This window comes from Engystomops pustulosus, chromosome 2, assembly GCF_040894005.1.
Source record: "Engystomops pustulosus chromosome 2, aEngPut4.maternal, whole genome shotgun sequence".
In the NCBI taxonomy this organism is placed as follows: domain Eukaryota; kingdom Metazoa; phylum Chordata; class Amphibia; order Anura; family Leptodactylidae; genus Engystomops; species Engystomops pustulosus.
In genome coordinates this window covers 242,160,068-242,177,373 of record NC_092412.1, presented here as the reverse complement: position 1 = coordinate 242,177,373, position 17,306 = coordinate 242,160,068, and the positions used below count along the sequence as shown (strand labels likewise).

The following is a 17,306-nucleotide window of genomic DNA, read 5'->3' as shown; positions in this document are numbered from 1 at the left end:
CATTGACTGTTCTGTTGTGTTTTTGGCCAGAAGCTATAATCGACTCCCAATATTGGCTCATGTCCTATGGCCCAGGGGAAAATATAATTTATATCCATGTGGCCTTTAAGGTCCAAAAAGGAATATTTTACCCAGAACAAAATGGAAAGCCCCCACAAAAAAACTGCTCTTAGTAAAGTTCGGAGTTAATCAGGCAACCCAGGACACTAATTTCAGAAGCTTCTCTATCGTCAGACATGGACGTCCTTGGAAGACCATCCAACAGACCGTGGGGAGCTTATTCAGCCTAAACTAACTCTGCCAGAATTGGTAATAATAATCGATAACAATTAAAGAGCTGATGGTGGAGGGAGTAAAAGGTCCTCTTTAAAGGGCATCTACCACCAGGATGAAGGATTGTACGCAAATGAGCTTAAGGGGCTCCAGGCTCTATAGGTGTTATTTGCATACATTCTTTCATCCTGGTGGTAGATGTCCTACAAAGGTCTTGCTTGATTGTATTGGGTCCACATATGTTGTCTACAATACTTGGCAGATACGCATGTGGACCCTTTCGGACACTCTTGCTCTGACGCAACTTCTACCTCCGTCTCCACCGTTTACCAAAATCTTGGCCCCAAAAATGCTACCTAGTTTGCATGGAATTGTCAAATGTATATTAACACTTTCCATCGTGATTAAGAAGCTCATAGATTCTAGGTCAACTATTGTATGTGGTCTTATGTGGCAGCTATGCCTGTGGACCCTATCAGACACTCTTGCTCTGACGCAACTTCTACCTCCTTCTCCACCGTTTACCAAAATCTTGGCCCCAAAAATGCTACCTAGTTTGCATTCAATTGTTGAATGTAAATAAACACTTTCCATCATGATTTAGAAGCCCATGGACTCTCGGTCAACTATTGTAGGTCCATTACAGATAAAGGTAATGACACTAGTATGAAGAGGGATCTAACACCATGGCCGCCTCGTATACACTTGCCATAATTATGCAAATGCTTAACATTCATATTCCCGTTAAAAGGTTTGATGTGTTCCCCAGGGTGAGTCTTCTGTACAATACAAAAGCTTTGCTAAATGATGAAATATCCATTAATTTGGGGGGAAAAAGGTGAACGTTCCCCAGGAATCCTGCCTGATAGTCTGTGCGTGTTATTAGCCATGGAAAGCGGCACAATGGCGACTATTTTTACACTTTAAGTGACTGTTTTTGAGGCTTTTCTTTCTAAAAAGTTCCATTACTTCAAAAATGTTACACCTCTGCAAGGAGAAATTTAGAAAAATAAAATCCGCTGTTCCCTCTCGCAGTCTGCAAAATTATAATCATGACTAAATTGCCGGCCTAATTTTACATTAATGGAAGCTTTTATGAGAAACTCTGGGAAACTAATCTCCTTAAAAGCCCTTATTACAATTGCTGCAATGGAGTTGGGTCGTCGCTGATTGCCAAAAAAAACACTCCCCAGAAAGGATTAAACAAATAATGGATGGAAAGCTGGGGGTCCTCTCCGATACAACAATGGCTTATGCTTCTCCTCTCCTTGTCTGGACAATAAATGGATTTTAGCAGACAATGCAGCAGATTTATCAGGGAAAAGTTACACTACGCAGTTTTTTATGGCAGATTTCTCACATTTGGATGATAAATCTGGGAAATACAAGACTTTCTAGCGTAACTTTGCTGCTGCCGTTCATTGATTTTAGTTTATGTAAAAAAAAAAGTGGGAAAATTTTGGCAAATTTGCAAAATTTGTCAATTCCCATTAACCAACATTCCCTTTTGTTATGGGGAAAAGGTTTTAAAAGTTTGAAAACTTTCTGAAACCCCTGCAGTTTTTTTTTGGGGGGGGGGGCAAATTACAAGGAGGTTCTGTTTTTCACAGGACCTGTAGGTCGATTTGGGGCCCTTAATCACTTACAGGTCCGTATGAACCTGTGGTTTAGCGTCCAAAATTGACCGGTATATTACGCTTTATTAAAATAAACATTTGTACTTGCCTTGAGACTGAAGAGAACATCAGACACGCATCAGAAGAGACCGGGCCGGTGCCTCCTCCCACATTGAGGAAAGTGAAGCCAGGTCTGTGGTAATCTTCATATATTTGTTATCCAAATCAACTTTTTACAATTATGCGTATGAGCCAGAGGCACTCTGGGGGTGTTACCAGAACCCCTTATGTGCTCTGTCTTAATAGGCTTTTACACTCAGCACAGTGGGAGGGGAAAGGGCTTCTGTACAGTGTAACAGCCTGTGAAACTACAGCACTGTAACTCCACCCAGATGCCTTCTGGCTCATAAGCATACTTTTAAAAGTTGATTTTAGAAGGAAGGAGGCCATGGATAACAAATATAAGAAGATTACCACAGTCACTGTGCCTGGATCTATGAGTAATGTTCCTGCTTTATCAAGATGGATTTTGGGATGGTCTATTGGGAAAAATAGATCATGGAAAACACCTTGGGCCTTGACAGGGGTGGCAAAAAGAACCTTGTTACCCTGTTTTGAATATTAATTCCTACTTTGCCCCACAGCTCTTCCGGTCATTGGCTTATGACTGAAATTATCGGGCAGTCGTGGGATCTGTTTTGGCCAATCTGTTGGCTCCTTGGACTGAGACGTCACCTGTCAAGGGAAATGATCTATTGTGGTCCAAGATCACAAATTAGCCCCAGGGGGTCCTTTTAAAACCATTCACCCCATTGCACCCCACCGGGAATTCCACTCAGATGCAGGAACCGGAAGACTGAATGTACTAACGTCACGAATAGGAGACCGGCCATCATATATACACCAGATTTAATGATGTTGGATGAAAGAGTAGACGGTCGTGTACTATGTTGGATCGAACTTTGCCCCTCCTATAAGTTGCCCTCGCTTATATCTGAAAAACACCTCTCCTTTTTTAGTGCAAATTGCAACATTTTACAAAATTAGAAAGAGATTAATACATTTTCCTCACTGTACAACGTATTGTAGTCGCTGGATCTGGGTAACAAAAACTCAGAACCTTTAACTTTTGTAATTTTTTATTTTTTTTTTCCACCATTCACTTTGAATTGTATTTAGTTTTTTTTTGTTTGTTTTTGTGTCGTCTTCTTTTATGTTCTAACTACATCACTGTATTAATTACGCTGTCACGAAGGCTGCGCAGGTATACTACCGGTATGTTGCATCGTCCCCCCCCCCCCCCCGGTATATATTTGTATTATTTATAGCCGGCGTTGAGGAAGCGCTGATCCATAAACACTCTCACTTTGCAGTTCCTCCGTATTAAAATGCAGAGGGAGTTTTTTTGGCTGCACTTGCACGTACTTTTCTGAAGGGAAGCGATTAATCTCGGAGATGTGAATGATACATTGAACTACTCTCACAGATAGACTGGATCCCCATCTCCGCGCTGATCGGAATTTCAAATAGCCCCTGGAAGCCGATACCCTCTGTGGTCAACGATCCGAGACAGAACAAAATGTCATATACTAGGTGTCTTTCATTACACGTTAGAGTAAGTTATTTCATTATTTTGTCCTGGGGGAACCAATGTGTCTTCAGGAACTGTTAAAAAACGTATTAAAGAGAAGGAAAACCTGACGCCAGTCTACTTTATGTGTTGCTCTAAAATGCAGCCTGACCGTTGTACTATATATCTTGTATTGTACATATTTTATAAGAGGTCTTAAGTCACACCATATAAAGTTTTTACGTTATTTTAAGTTTGTTTTTTCTGTAAATTTTAAAGATCAACACATTTTTTTTTTTTTATTTTTTTTTTAAATTTAAAATCCTGTCAAGGTTACTCTGAACCACTACAAAGTATAGTCAGAAACTGTCTTGACCTTAGAGCAAAACTCAAGTTGACTACAAATCCCAGAATTCTACTTGCAGAGGACACAGTACTGGAGGTGTGGCTCTAAACCAGGAAACGGAATTAGCAGGAAATGACATCACACTGTTGTTTTGGTTTGTCTACCGTTGGAAAACTGACTTCCTGTCAGATCGAGGAGTCAATGGTGGTCATGGTCACATGATTAAGCAAATAAGGACATGGCAGAAGAATGGTAATATAAAAGTTTCGGCAATCTAAATTAATGGGAAAAAAAGTCACTGGCAATGTTAAAAAGTTACAAAAGACCTCTGATCTCCCAAAAGTATATATACCACCAAATATTTTGGTGGATGTTTGAAATGATAAGGAATACTTTTGAAATGGTAATTTTTTTTTTTTTTTTAACTTCTAGTCATTTTTTATTGTCCTAAGAAATAGATTCAAGATCAGTGGAGTATATGAAAATATTGGCAAATATAGACATTGGGGCTCAAAGGTTCAACCATTGAGGAGCAAAATATTTACAGGTTTGTTTTTTATAGTCCACCTGAGGCCAGAGTTCACATGCCATAGGATTATGAAGAGGTTGTATGAAAAATTGACCCCAAAACAACCCCCAACCATCCTATTGAATTTTAGCTACAATTAATTCCATCGATATTTAAGCATTTTTTGGGGCGGCACGGTGGCTCAGTGGTTACTACTACATCCTAGCAGCGCTGTTGTCTTGGGCTCAAGTCCCATCCAAGTCAACATCTGCAAAGAGTTTGTATGATCTCTCCATGTTTGTGTGGGTTTTCTCCGGGTCCTCTGGTTTCCTCCCACACTCCAAAACATACTGGTAGGTTAATTAGATTGTGAGCCTCATGGGGACAAGGACTGATTTGGCAAGCTCTGTGCAGTGCTGCGTAATCTGTAGGTGCTATATAAATAATAATTATTGTTATTTCACGTGTGGACACTCCCCCACTGTGGAAAGTGCCTGCCTATGTGCCCCACTGAAATGATTGGGAGGCAGTTTCTCTAGAATTTTTGCAGCTGTTGGAATATGTCCTTAGTGAAAAGACCGGACAATTCATGGAAAGAAGTATGGAAGCAATCTGGTATGAAAGTCTCTTTTATCATTTATACTTTATGAGGATAGGGATCACTTGTTCTACAGTCTCGTGTGTGTCTGTCTCCTACAAAGTAACTCAAAAATAGTTATTCATCAGACGGAGACTTCAGTAGAAGCTTTTACAAGGCACAGTCCAGTGCGGATATGAAAGCTTTCTATGACACAATTTAAATGCATCGGGGAGAGAATCGTATCATCTCCATTCCGCTGAGCTAGCATCCACCCGTCTTACTATGTGCATGCTAAATGATCTTGAGCAGTGGTGCCTTAGCTCTGTAATTCAAGGCTGTAACTCAGACCTCAGTGGCTGGACATTTAAGCATTGGTTTTTAAATTGTGCATGAAAAAATATGCAAACTATGAGAAAACGAAGTACCAAATTTCAGATGTATTTTACGATCCTGGGAAATTCAAGGCGGCCATTTTGTCTACTCCGCCAAATATTTAATACCGGAATCGGTATATTTTGTAAATATTAATGACATGACATCTTCTGTAGGATGAGAGAGCCTAAACTTTGGGCAGTTGGCATCAGGGATTGTCTGGTGAGGAGCATTTCTCTATGAAACCTCCATCTAAGTGTGAAGGGTTCCTTGGTAGATAATCCAGTTTGGGCCTTGTATGACTTTGTTATTCGGACATGGGAGCAATGTAACATTATGCTCACCTTAAGGAGTCCATAAACCTTCAATAGTAATCTGACAAACATCTGTAGCTCCCGACTCCTCCAGACACAGAAATGGTTTGGGGAGTAGTCAAGTTTTCTATAAGCGTAGACAACGGTAAGCCACCACCAGATATCTCCCTCTTTATGCATACTACACTCCTTACCATAACTAAACACTGTTGAAATCAAAACGCTCAATTATCTTTATTTCGGTGTTATTAATTTGTAGATGAAGAGATCGGGATAGGCTTTCTAGGAAACTGTTGTAGCTTCCAAGTATTTTCCACCATGTTTTGTTCCTTGGCGATATCTGTACCACACCTATTTGTACTTAGTTGGCAATGATCTGTTTAGCTTGGTAATTGAACTGTAATTAGACTTTAAGAAATTCAGTAAGTTAGCACTTAAAGGGATTTTAATTACTTGTCTATATCATCTATAATTTAGGACATGTACCCCCAGAATCCCCCAGAGATCACCTTTTCTCAGCAGTTGTTAATCAAAGGATTAACCAAGAAGCAGACAGCTCCACTCTCTGTGTAATGTTCAGACCAGGTTACTGCAGGTGGCTCCAATGCAGATGAATAAGCACTCATCTGCAGTTACCGGGTTTGACCACTTCTAAGAAAGCGGTGTGGTCTGTTTCCTGTGCAGTTTAAGCTGATGTTAAGTGATGGACCCCCTCCTTTCTTTTTGTGTAGCATCTCCTGCTTAAAGGGGTATTCTGGGAATATAACATCCATAAAAATCCATAATGCTATATATAAATGAATACAACAATACACTATGTCATGAATCGCAAAATGAAGCTTAAATAGTTTGCTTTAATGATTCACAAAATGTTATGGGCTTTCTAAAGTAGGCAGCGTTATTTCAAAGATGACCCCCATCTACAACTACAACTCCCACGATCCCACAGTTCTCAGTAACTCCTCCTCCCTTTTATTCTTTGCTCCCAGTGATGATCTAACAGACTGTCCTGCTCTGTTACCATAGTAATGATGTGTGTAACTGCCATCTCTTTACATCACCCCACTGAGATAACGTCTCACTACAACACTGGCCATAGACGATGTACTACAGCAGCCATCTCCTGTCCTGTGTCTCCTCCACGGGACTAATTTAAAGGGCCAGTAGCATTTTAATTCTCTATTTATAGTGTATGACCACAACATTTTAGGGGAGCAACATTTTAAATAACTAATAACATATTGGCTTATATGTTAATGACCTATTTGAAGTAATTCTGGAATACCCCTTTAAGCCTTTGTACCACAAATGGGAAAAACTAAATGGTTGACGTGGTCAACCGGACCAATACGAAGGTTCATCACATAAAACAACCCTTGTCCTTCTTACCTATTAGAGCAAATCAAGGTCATAGAGAAGGGCCTCCTGCATGTATTGTTACATCTCACTTACAGCTGTGCTACAGGGGAAACGTTCCTTCCGATTGAGCATTGTGTCTCGTATTTATTCGTTTTTCATTAGGTGAATTATTCCATTAATATCCTTCCTTGTTGCATCCTACAAATAATCCATATGAGTGATGTATTGTGTCATTACATATTTATTGTCTGCGGCAAAGAGGCGCAACCCTATAAAATGTAGCAGTTCATGATCTATCTGGCGCTTCACCGCAGTGCCACACTATTGTATTTATGATGGACCTTTCTTAGCGGTCGTCTGTGTTATACGTTATCCGGCGGTGAGGTGGGATTTATTGGTACAGAAAATAGCCTAAATCTGTCTGATGGTACAAAACGGAGCAGCGAATATTTCCTCGGGTATTTTATGACGGCGAAGTTACAGAAGATATGTTTCAATAATGAACAGAAAGACCTTCACTTGTTAAGGATCTTGTGCAAGTTCATAGTGACCATCGATCAGCGCCGGTCCAGGACTAATAAGGACAGGCAATTGATTTACTATAATGACCATCTTTATTGAACTGTGGTTAGAAGGCACGGCGAAGGGCTAGCTATACACTGGTCATAGACATTAGAACAATGGGGTCCATCCCTGAGTCAATTATGACTAATAGATAGCTGCCGGTACATGGACAGGTTAGACTCATTCATCATCCCTTATTGACGGCTCTTAGGCTTGTTCCTCCATGACTAGGAGCCGTGCAAATGCAATATTTTGATGGAAGTGGAAGTCAATAATTGCTGGTAATTTCTAAGCAATTAGAACCCTCAGCCCCCATTTCTTCTAAGACCTACTCTGTATGTTGCTTGATGGTCCCAGCTGTGATCTAATTGGTTGAGGAGAAAAAAAAGCAGATGAACCACTGAAAAACAAAATTGAGAATTCCCGGAAAGTATAGAGTTATATGGTTTTCGGTGACCACGTTGTTACCTTTTTAGAATGGAGCTATTCGGAAGGCTTTATTAACCTTAAATATTGGTGGTGGTGTTGGCTAGAAGACTGATTTGCCTTTGTTTAATGGTATTTTACTTATTGGTTGTCCAATTTGGTAAACTCAATTTTAGATGCTCTCTTAGCATCTAAGGCTTTGTATCCTCAGTCCAGCTGTTATAATTGGGGTCTTTGGGTTTGCAGAAAACTTTTGAGCACAATCTTCTGCTACGCATACACTCCTAGACAACAAATGGTGTGGTAGGATGATTCTTGACCTGGCGTTCCACCACTAAGGGGGAAAAGGACCTCATTTTCATAATTGGTTGTCATTTTAGTGGTTAGACATCCACTGTTCATAATATTGATCCCTTTCCTGTAGTTAGGAGTAGCAATTAAGGAATGGGGAAACCCTTTTATGGGTTTAGCTTATTTGAGGGACATGAGTTCCCTTTCAGGATCTTCATCAGTAATTTGGAGAACATGGATCTTTTTGGAAAACTCATAGTGAACAATGTTTTTGCTCGATTCCCTCATGGATTACAATGGGTTTCTGGAGGTTCCCGTCAATGGGACAGCTTCTAGATGTTTCGTAAAAAATAAACATTTGTGAATTGAGACCCACGTATTGAAATAATTTATAAGATCTCATGGAATATCTTCTGTAGGTTTAATAGGAGCGATAGACAATCAACAAATAATCTTATTAGCCTAAGTTCTAAGTTTCCTCTGACAGTGTGGCTCTGGGAATGATGTTGTGGATTAAAGTTCCTGATATCTTGCTAAATCTTCTCATGTGTGAGGAATGTTGCCTGTGTTGACATAGCTACGTCCCCACTGAATATAGCGTTGGCATGGTGGTTGAGCCAACAGAAAGTGGTTAGATGGCAAATAAAGATGTTTAAGGAGCTCTCGTGAATTAATTTTTACAAGTACGTCAAAACAACAGATGACAAGTGGACTAAATCATAAAGTCGCAGAATTTATGTAGATTAAACGTCGACATTAAGAAGATTGATTGTCATTCCGGCAAGCTGGAGACTGATAAGAAATAGGAACAGATGGCTGTAAAACAAAGTGTGATTCCCAACAAAGTACTTCATAATGAATAAACACTGCCGGTAAATAAAGCATCTGTGGAAAATATGTAATGCGTGTGGAGCATGTCGGTGACAGTAGAAGATGGCCGTTGGCCATATTTTGGGTGATCTTAGTTGACTTCAATTGTATCTTGGCGTTATGAGACTTCACTGTCCCATAGCATTGTTCTATAAATAGGTGATGAAACATGAAGCGAGTGATTGAAGTTTTTTGGCAAATCTTGGCCCATCTGTATTATGGAATGTTGAGACACAACATGGAGTGACACCATGTGGTTCCCCTTTATGGTTCCATAGACTTCCCAAAAGTAATCTCTCTAATTGTGAATTTCGTTAGGATTTTTGATGGGCCAGTCAATCAGATCAAAAAGTTGGGAAAGTTCTTAAAATCTAAGTGACTGGATACATTTTTCTACATGTTTCTAAGGGTGGAAGTTAAATGTCCCAAATTTTTGGAAGTTTAACTGTGTCCCCCCTGTATTTTTCCATAATAAATGTTTTATTAATGTGTAACTAAAAAATATATCTGGACCTTTGAATTGTATTGATCTTAATGGTGTGGACCGGTGACCACAAGTTTGCCCCTATCCACCGCTTAGGGGCTAACTGGCTGAGCAGTAGGGATCTTGGTGATGGAACATTCACGGATCAGAACAGGGGTCAGTTGTACCTCATTGTACCCCAGATATAGAGCAGTCAATTGTACATATACCCTTCTATTGGCCTCTACGGCCCTTAAGGAGATGGCTAAATGTCGCGCTATATCCGTCCGTTCCATAATTAAGTGAACGAAGCAGCAGTGAGCATATGTGACTGGCAGCACCATTCTTTTGGGGTACAACTGACCCCCATTCTCAAGATCTATGGGGTTTAATCACCGCTATTCACAGGACAATCGCAAATTTATTGTCACCCCTTTGAGACGCCCCCTCTAAACAGCTAATTTGAGCAGCAAAAGGTTGTTAAAGAGGGAATCCTATAAATTAATTTTTCTTTCACATTTTTATGATCTAAGAATACATTGGATACTATAAGAGATTTTTTTCCAGTTCAAAAATGGTGTGGTTTTTTTTAGTTAATGACCCTTTAACTTTTTTATATTAGAATATAGCAGTCAAACTTCTTTCTTTTTCATTGCAATTTTCTACAGACAGAACAATTTCACGCCATGTATAGGGCGTCTTTTATCAAGAGCATTTTAAGATGGGCAAAAATCCTTAATGACTGAATGGCAAGTTGGCCCCTTTTTTTTGCCGCTTTCGGTCATTAAAATGTATGTTCAGTGAACAATGTTTTGAATATGAAATTGTAATACTCTTAACTCGGATTACATAGAGCGCTCATATTGTACTCTTTGAAATGCCCCAGCAGGATACCGATAGAAAATGGAATATATTATACAGTAGGAGTCGGCATTACCATATTATCGGGACTTTATAGTCGATGAATAGGCTGTATTATGATTTTTGCTCCGAATGTCCTTATTAACTTTTTCATTCCTAAAATATTATTCAATTTTTTCTGCTTTTAATGCCGAAAATTTTAGCCTGAGCCCATAATAAAAAGTTCTACTTTGTGCAATGTTTAGTACTAAGGATAAATCATCAATTGTGAAGTCCTGGAAAACTCCTTATAGATTGTGTCCTTTTTTCATCTGATAATTTATTGCATAATACAATTTTTCATAAAACTTTTTCGGTTGATTTTTAAATTTATGATATCAGTTAAAATCGGTTACTCTAAAAGGACAGGCTTATCCTCCGGTAGCACTCACCATAGAGGGCATAGTCTGATCATAGTCCAAGGAAAGCCATTTACTTGAAGAGCTGCCATATATTGGCCCACGCAGAGGGAAATGTATAACCATGTGGTCATTAAAAAACAGCTCCTGGTTTCTCTACTGTATAGCAATGATTCTTATTTTTGGGGTTTTCTGGTTTCTTCATGTTGAGCAGAGATCTAGTTAGATATACTAAGTATATACACTTAGAAATATACTTAGAGGAATTTTACCTGGGGGGGGGGGGGGGGTAGAAAAAAAGAGCAATCTAGAGGCAATGTCCAACCCAGTAAAAAGCCGTGAAAACTCCCTACAAATCAATCCATAGTCTCTTCCAAATGGATGATCCTTTTTGTGTAGAACATTTTGGCTCTACCATCAAAATCAAGCATAATAAACTAGGGACACGTACTCGTAGATTCAGGCACCAAGACACTGATAATCTTATATTTGCTATCCGTGGCCTCCTTCCTTCTAAACTCAAGCTTTAAAATTATGCTAATGAGCCTTAGGGGATCTGGGGGGCAGCTAGAGCCACATGCTGTTACACTGTGTGTAGGAGCAGTTCCCCATCCCACTGTGTGCTGAATATTTCCCTACTGCTGTGATATTACACTAGGCAGAGGGAGGGGGAAGTGCTGTGAGAACAGGGTAGAATGGGGAGTGTAACAGCCTGTTTACCAGCACGGAAGGGCTCTGGGAACCGCCCCAGTAGCTCTTCAGGCCACTTAATTAGCATGATTTAAGCATAATTGATTACAAAGTTGATTTTAGAAGGAAGGAGGCCATGGATAACAAATATAAGAAGATTACCACAGTCACGGCGCCTGGATCTATGAGTAATGTCCCTGGTTTATCAGGATGGATTTTGATGGTAGATCTCCTTTGAACCTGTTGTCAAGGATTGGACATTGACTTAAAACTTACAGCTATCTAAGTGGCATTACTGTTTTCTTATTTTTCAAAGAAATATATTTTGTCTAGAATGGGGCCCATTTAATCATGTTTTGTGATATTTACAAATTTTAGATTTGGAGTTTTTGCCCAGATGTATGTAGGCCAGTTTTTTCTTGGAGCTAAGTGAGATTTTGGTTTATTTTCTCTTAGTCCCTTGTTCTTTCTTTATATTGCACTTGACAGGTTGTATATGTCTTATTTTGTGCTTGTCGCTCTGACCTTCATTCATTCAGTCTGTACAGTAAATCCCTTTCTTCATCCTTTTCATGATCTTCCATCCCGTCTCCATGTGATCCTCGGGTCAAGACTGACCAGTTGTAAATTGAAGGCCATTTCTCAGTGGGGTTTTGAATGTAACCTTGAATATAATTTTGTGGTCTCTTGATCTTCCAAGGAGTCCCAATCATGAGGTCACCCCAGTACAACTGGCAGGCAACCAGACCATGGTTCCTGCATGCCACCCACCAGCTTCTGTATTCTGATGTGTGCAACTTCTTGTATAAAATTATTTAACCACAAGATCTAAAAATATTGCATCGGGTCTAGTATTTTCCATGTAGTAATTGCTTTGCTTTGGTTTCCTTTCCCAGGTCCCTGCAGATGGGAACGCTGGATTGCTGGCTGAGCCACAGATTGCCATGTTCTGCGGAAAACTCAACATGCACATGAACGTTCAGAACGGGAAGTGGGAGACAGATGCTTCCGGAACAAAGACCTGCATCGGCACCAAGGAGGGCATCCTGCAGTACTGTCAGGAGGTAAGTGGGACATACAATGGTCTTTTATTATTTGACTTTACAAGATGGAACCTGTACATTTTTTCAGGTTATGTTCTATAAGTATTTACAAAGTGCATAGTTGGATTGACTCACTTTGTACATACATTGCATTACTTATATTGGACTAGTGGCGGATTCAGGCTGGTATCGTATTCCAAAGCTGCCTTCATAGTTCTGCCCATCGATGGAAGCTGAGATGTTGTAATCTGCATCCATGGCTGCATATACCACCAAAGTCGGTCCTGAAAATGACCCTAAGGAAGGGCATCTGTTTAGAGGAAATTTCTGTCTAAGTATACCACAGAGCAGTGGTAGCGAACCTATGGCCGTGCTCCAGAGGTGGTACTCAGAGCCTTCTAGCCTGTCAGGTTGCTGTGGATGCTCCTGCACAGAGTTCAACAGACCCGAATCAGGGAATCCTCCTGTAATCCAGGATGGGGTATTTTAGAGTGACACAGCCTCGAATGCCTGGACTACTAGATGAGCAATCAGGTGTGAACACAGCTGGATTAACATTGGAGCTCTCGCTCTGTGCTCCGCGAATGTATATGTTCAGGGGGACCTGGAGGGAACCTATGTTAAGCCAAATTTCTTTTTCCCGTTTCTATTGTATTTGTGCCCTCAGGACGCAGATACGACTGAAAGTTGAGATAGAGCCAACAGAACAACAAGTTATATGGGTTTTGGTTGTAGTTTGTAAAATCAGTCTCTAAAGGGTTCACAATTACTGCCATCGAGTGTACAGATGGAGCACCCCGAAGATGAGATAAGATGAAGACCAGATGTTGTGAGAAGTATAGCAGTGCATTACCATCCAGGGCTAACTTATTACTTTTTTCAACTTTTATATTGTGGACCACAGGGTTTTGCTCTTAGAACCCCCAATGGGGGAGAGAGTTTTTTTTTTTTTTTTATGGAAGAACGGGTCATGCTCTACCTGCTCTATTCAAAGTTTACAGGAAATAGCTGAACATTACATCTGCTGTCCCCGGGACTCACATTCAGCCAAGCAAAGGGATCTCTGACAATCCCATAGAGGTTATCATCAAAACACATTCTCGACCTGCCTCTCCATCACTTAGACAAAATGGGACCTCACCTCCCATCACTGGTGGGCTGACCTTCCATCAATTAGATTGTTCTCCCTTACCGTATTCTCTCAAACAAAGGATAAGGATATGTTTTTTGGACAGTTGATGTCACTTGAAAGAAAATTTAATGTCCAATGTGGTTTTCCATTAAGATCAGAAAGAGACAATGACTCAGACTACTCACAAACCTAAATATACAGAAGTAAACAATATGTGGACCTACCCTAAGGGCGATTCTTTATTTTTTTTTTTTTCCTCATTATAAACCTGTTTTTTAAGGCACTCCACACTTTACACACAGATTACTTTTTCTTCGATGGTAGAAGCCATTTTACTGCACTGTTAATAAGTTGTATCCACTAATATAATTCTCTCCTCTCGCTGCCGGTGAGTGGCACTGAGCCATGACAGCCTGTTCCACCTTTTTAATCCGTGAGAGCGACCAGTCATGAAAATTAGCTCTCAGAGAACTGGAGGAATTCTAATAATAAAGATGACATTGTGAAGAGCAGCGGATGGTTATTTAGGCTACGGCCGCACCATGATTTCGCTCCGTATGTGGTGCGTTCACCTGTCTGCCGTGTCACATCACTGTGTATTGAAGGGTTGTGCCATAGACCTCTCCATCAGGACTGGAGTGTAAGTGTCTAGTTATTTGGGGTCCAAACAATGGGACCTTTTATTAGAACTAATGGCGAGAAGTTTGCTAAGATTTGGACATTTGAGGCCACTACGTCCTCCATTAGATGTGGATAAAGGACAAGTCAAACATAAGCACTTAAGTGGACTTTTAATGCCAACTCCCACCCCTCCTTTTGATCAATGGAAGATATTTAAAGGGAACCTGTCATCAAGAAAAGGCACAATAAAATTTACTCCCTTTTATTGAAAAGTGCAGAGCAGGCGTCCCAGCTTAAATATGTCCCATCTCACCAGTAAAATAATTCTTAAAACTTTTGCTCCTTCCTCAGGTGGGCTTTTCCTCATCGTCACTTGGCCCCTGGTGACAAGATCAGCAGTTTCCCACACAAAAATCATTAGTAAATTCATCATGCACTGAGAGGGACAAAATTCTGGTAAAGACAGGAAGTGGGCAGGGAGAGGACTTCCTGTCTGCTTAGGTCAGGATTTGAAGAGACCCTAAGCAGTCAATCAAAAGAAGGAGGCGTGGTTCACTGGAAAAAAACATGACTCTTTAGAAGTTGACTCATGTCTACCCATATGAGAAAAACTGCTGTAATTCAGGTACAGTGCCTGGGTGGCAGATAATTCTAGGTTATAAGGGGAGGATTTTTAACCCTTTTAACAGCAGGTATTACTGGAAAAATTTTGGTGACAGGTCTTCGTTAAATTTATCCTGGGAATAATGGTCATCTATATAAGTAAGATGGGAAACCCCTATAACTCTAAACGGCTAACATTCATCTTTTATCATTGTTTCTGGGAGCTACAGAGGCAGAAATACAGAAAGTTATAGGTAGGAATGTGAGCTCCAGATAATTTCCAATTCCTGCCTGTATATCATAGAGCCAAAAGCCTGATGTGATCCTGAAACTTGAGATTGTTATATTTAATATGATACAAGGCATGGTCCTATGTTCTGTAGATATAAGGCATCTAAAATAATACTCCCCCTACAGCCCCTTAGTGTGACTCCAGACAAAGAAATGACTCTTCTAAGGCTCATTTACAAATGTTTTTGAAGAATTTTTTTTATAAAGGGGTGATATATATTAGAAAATAGGCAATGCTAGAAAGAATATTTAATACCCAACCTGGATGTGGCCTTTAAAAAATTCAAAAACATTTCATTAAAAAAAATGTTCCTGCCTCGGCATATCTCATTGATACCTGTGAGAACTATAAGACCTTTTGATCACTTTTTATTAAAATTTTTATTGGAGGTAAAATGGCAAAAATTGGCAATTTGGACACTATTTTTGGGCGCTATTTTCCATTACAGGGTTCACCTTCGGGAATAATTGTTTTTATAGCTTAATAGGTCGGACATTTTTTTTAAACTTTTTTTTACATTTTTTTTGCTATTATTTCAGTCCCCCCTGGGGTACTTGAATCCTAAGGGGTCTGATCACTTAAAGAACATACTGCCATACAACTGTATTGCTGTATACTATGTATGCTATGTTTATGTAAGTTTCTATATTACAGTTTGTCTCAATACAGTTTGTATTACAGACTGTAATACAGGCAGTCCCCGGGTTACGTACAAGATAGGGTCTGGAGGTTTGTTCTTAAGTTGAATTTGTATGTAAGTCGAAACTGTATATTTTATAATTGTAGTTCCAGACAAATTTTTTTCTTGCCCCAGTGACAATTGGAGTTTCAAAATTTTTTGCTGTAATTGGACCAAGGATTATCAATAAAGCTTCATTACAGACACCTTACAGCTGATTATTGTAGACTGGGACTATAATAAAACATCCAGAGAGCTTCACCAGAGGTCACAGTGGGCAGAGGGGTCCGTCTGTAACTATGGGTCGTCTGTAAGTCGGGTGTCCTTAAGTAGGGGACCGCCTGTATTGAAATCCTAATCCCCTTACAGATCACCATAGAAATTTATATTGATGCAAGTCTAAAAAATTAGCAGGTCATGTAAATGTAAAACTTGCAGCCCTTATGTTAGGTAAGGCAACCCCATTTTCCTATTTAAAAAATGGGTTAAATTCTTTCACCTTGTTCTATTGTTGTATTAGACACTGTAAACCAAAATGGTAATTATTGAGTTCATCCATCTCCTATGAGGCCTGGCATCCCCTATATAAGAGCCACTTCTGTCCTTAAGTTTTTACTACGAGCTGAGGTTAGAAAAACTAGTCATAACATTTATTGAGCCAAACATCTGTGTTTTAAGGTTTTCGCTTTCTGAAATTCACAGATCTTTTTTATTTATATATAATACGAGAATAATGTGATTTGATTTCTTTTCTTCAGACCACAACAATGGGAACAATATATCATGTAAACCTAAAATACCAAAAGGAATAAAAGGCTTCTGTGTTGTTGTTCAAATGTCTTTGCTGAAAAGGCAACTGTGTAATGTGCACACAGCAAATCCATGTAGAAAATGCATAAAGCAGATGTCAGCCGGGATGCCCTCAATCTACTCCTCAATCTTGTGGGATAATGCACATCTGCAGTCTGAATTTATTAGGTTTCATTTGCTGACATTGTGCTGTTCATATGTGCTTGACAAAGGAAAGCGAGTCTTCAAAATGCACAATAAGCACAAAAATAATCAAACTAATGGTATTTTTTAAGTTATAAATTATTCTTGAGTGTGCCAACAAGCTACTTGTCATTGCCGATGTTTCACTAGTTCCGGTGACTCCGTAGTTTCAGGCTCCATTGGCTACAATGTCAGGTCTGACCAGCCAATTTTTGTAACCAGTCTTAAAAGTTAGAAGCCACCAACACAGTTGGGTACCAGAGTACCAGAAGGTCCACCAGTGGGCATGAACTCTTGTCTCCCTAAACTACTGACCTAGTGGTCATGTCAGTCTTCCTACCATTTCCCTGGTGCTTATTTTAGAGAAGTATTCCAGAGAAGTAATACTAGGTCCCTCCATTTATAAACTCCAAGAAAATCATCCCCTTAAGCAGACAGTTCT

At 39.7% G+C, this 17,306-nt stretch overlaps 1 protein-coding gene across 2 annotated transcripts in view; it reads left to right on the top strand.

The window, feature by feature from the left end:
* The window catches only part of APP (amyloid beta precursor protein), a 153,951-nt gene that overhangs the window by 35,959 nt on the left and 100,686 nt on the right, over nucleotides 1–17,306 (top strand). For both annotated transcript variants that reach the window (XM_072138596.1, XM_072138597.1), the window contains exon 2: nucleotides 12,398–12,565. In XM_072138596.1, the coding sequence (XP_071994697.1) occupies nucleotides 12,398–12,565 (168 nt within the window). The remainder of the gene's footprint in view (nucleotides 1–12,397; nucleotides 12,566–17,306) is intronic.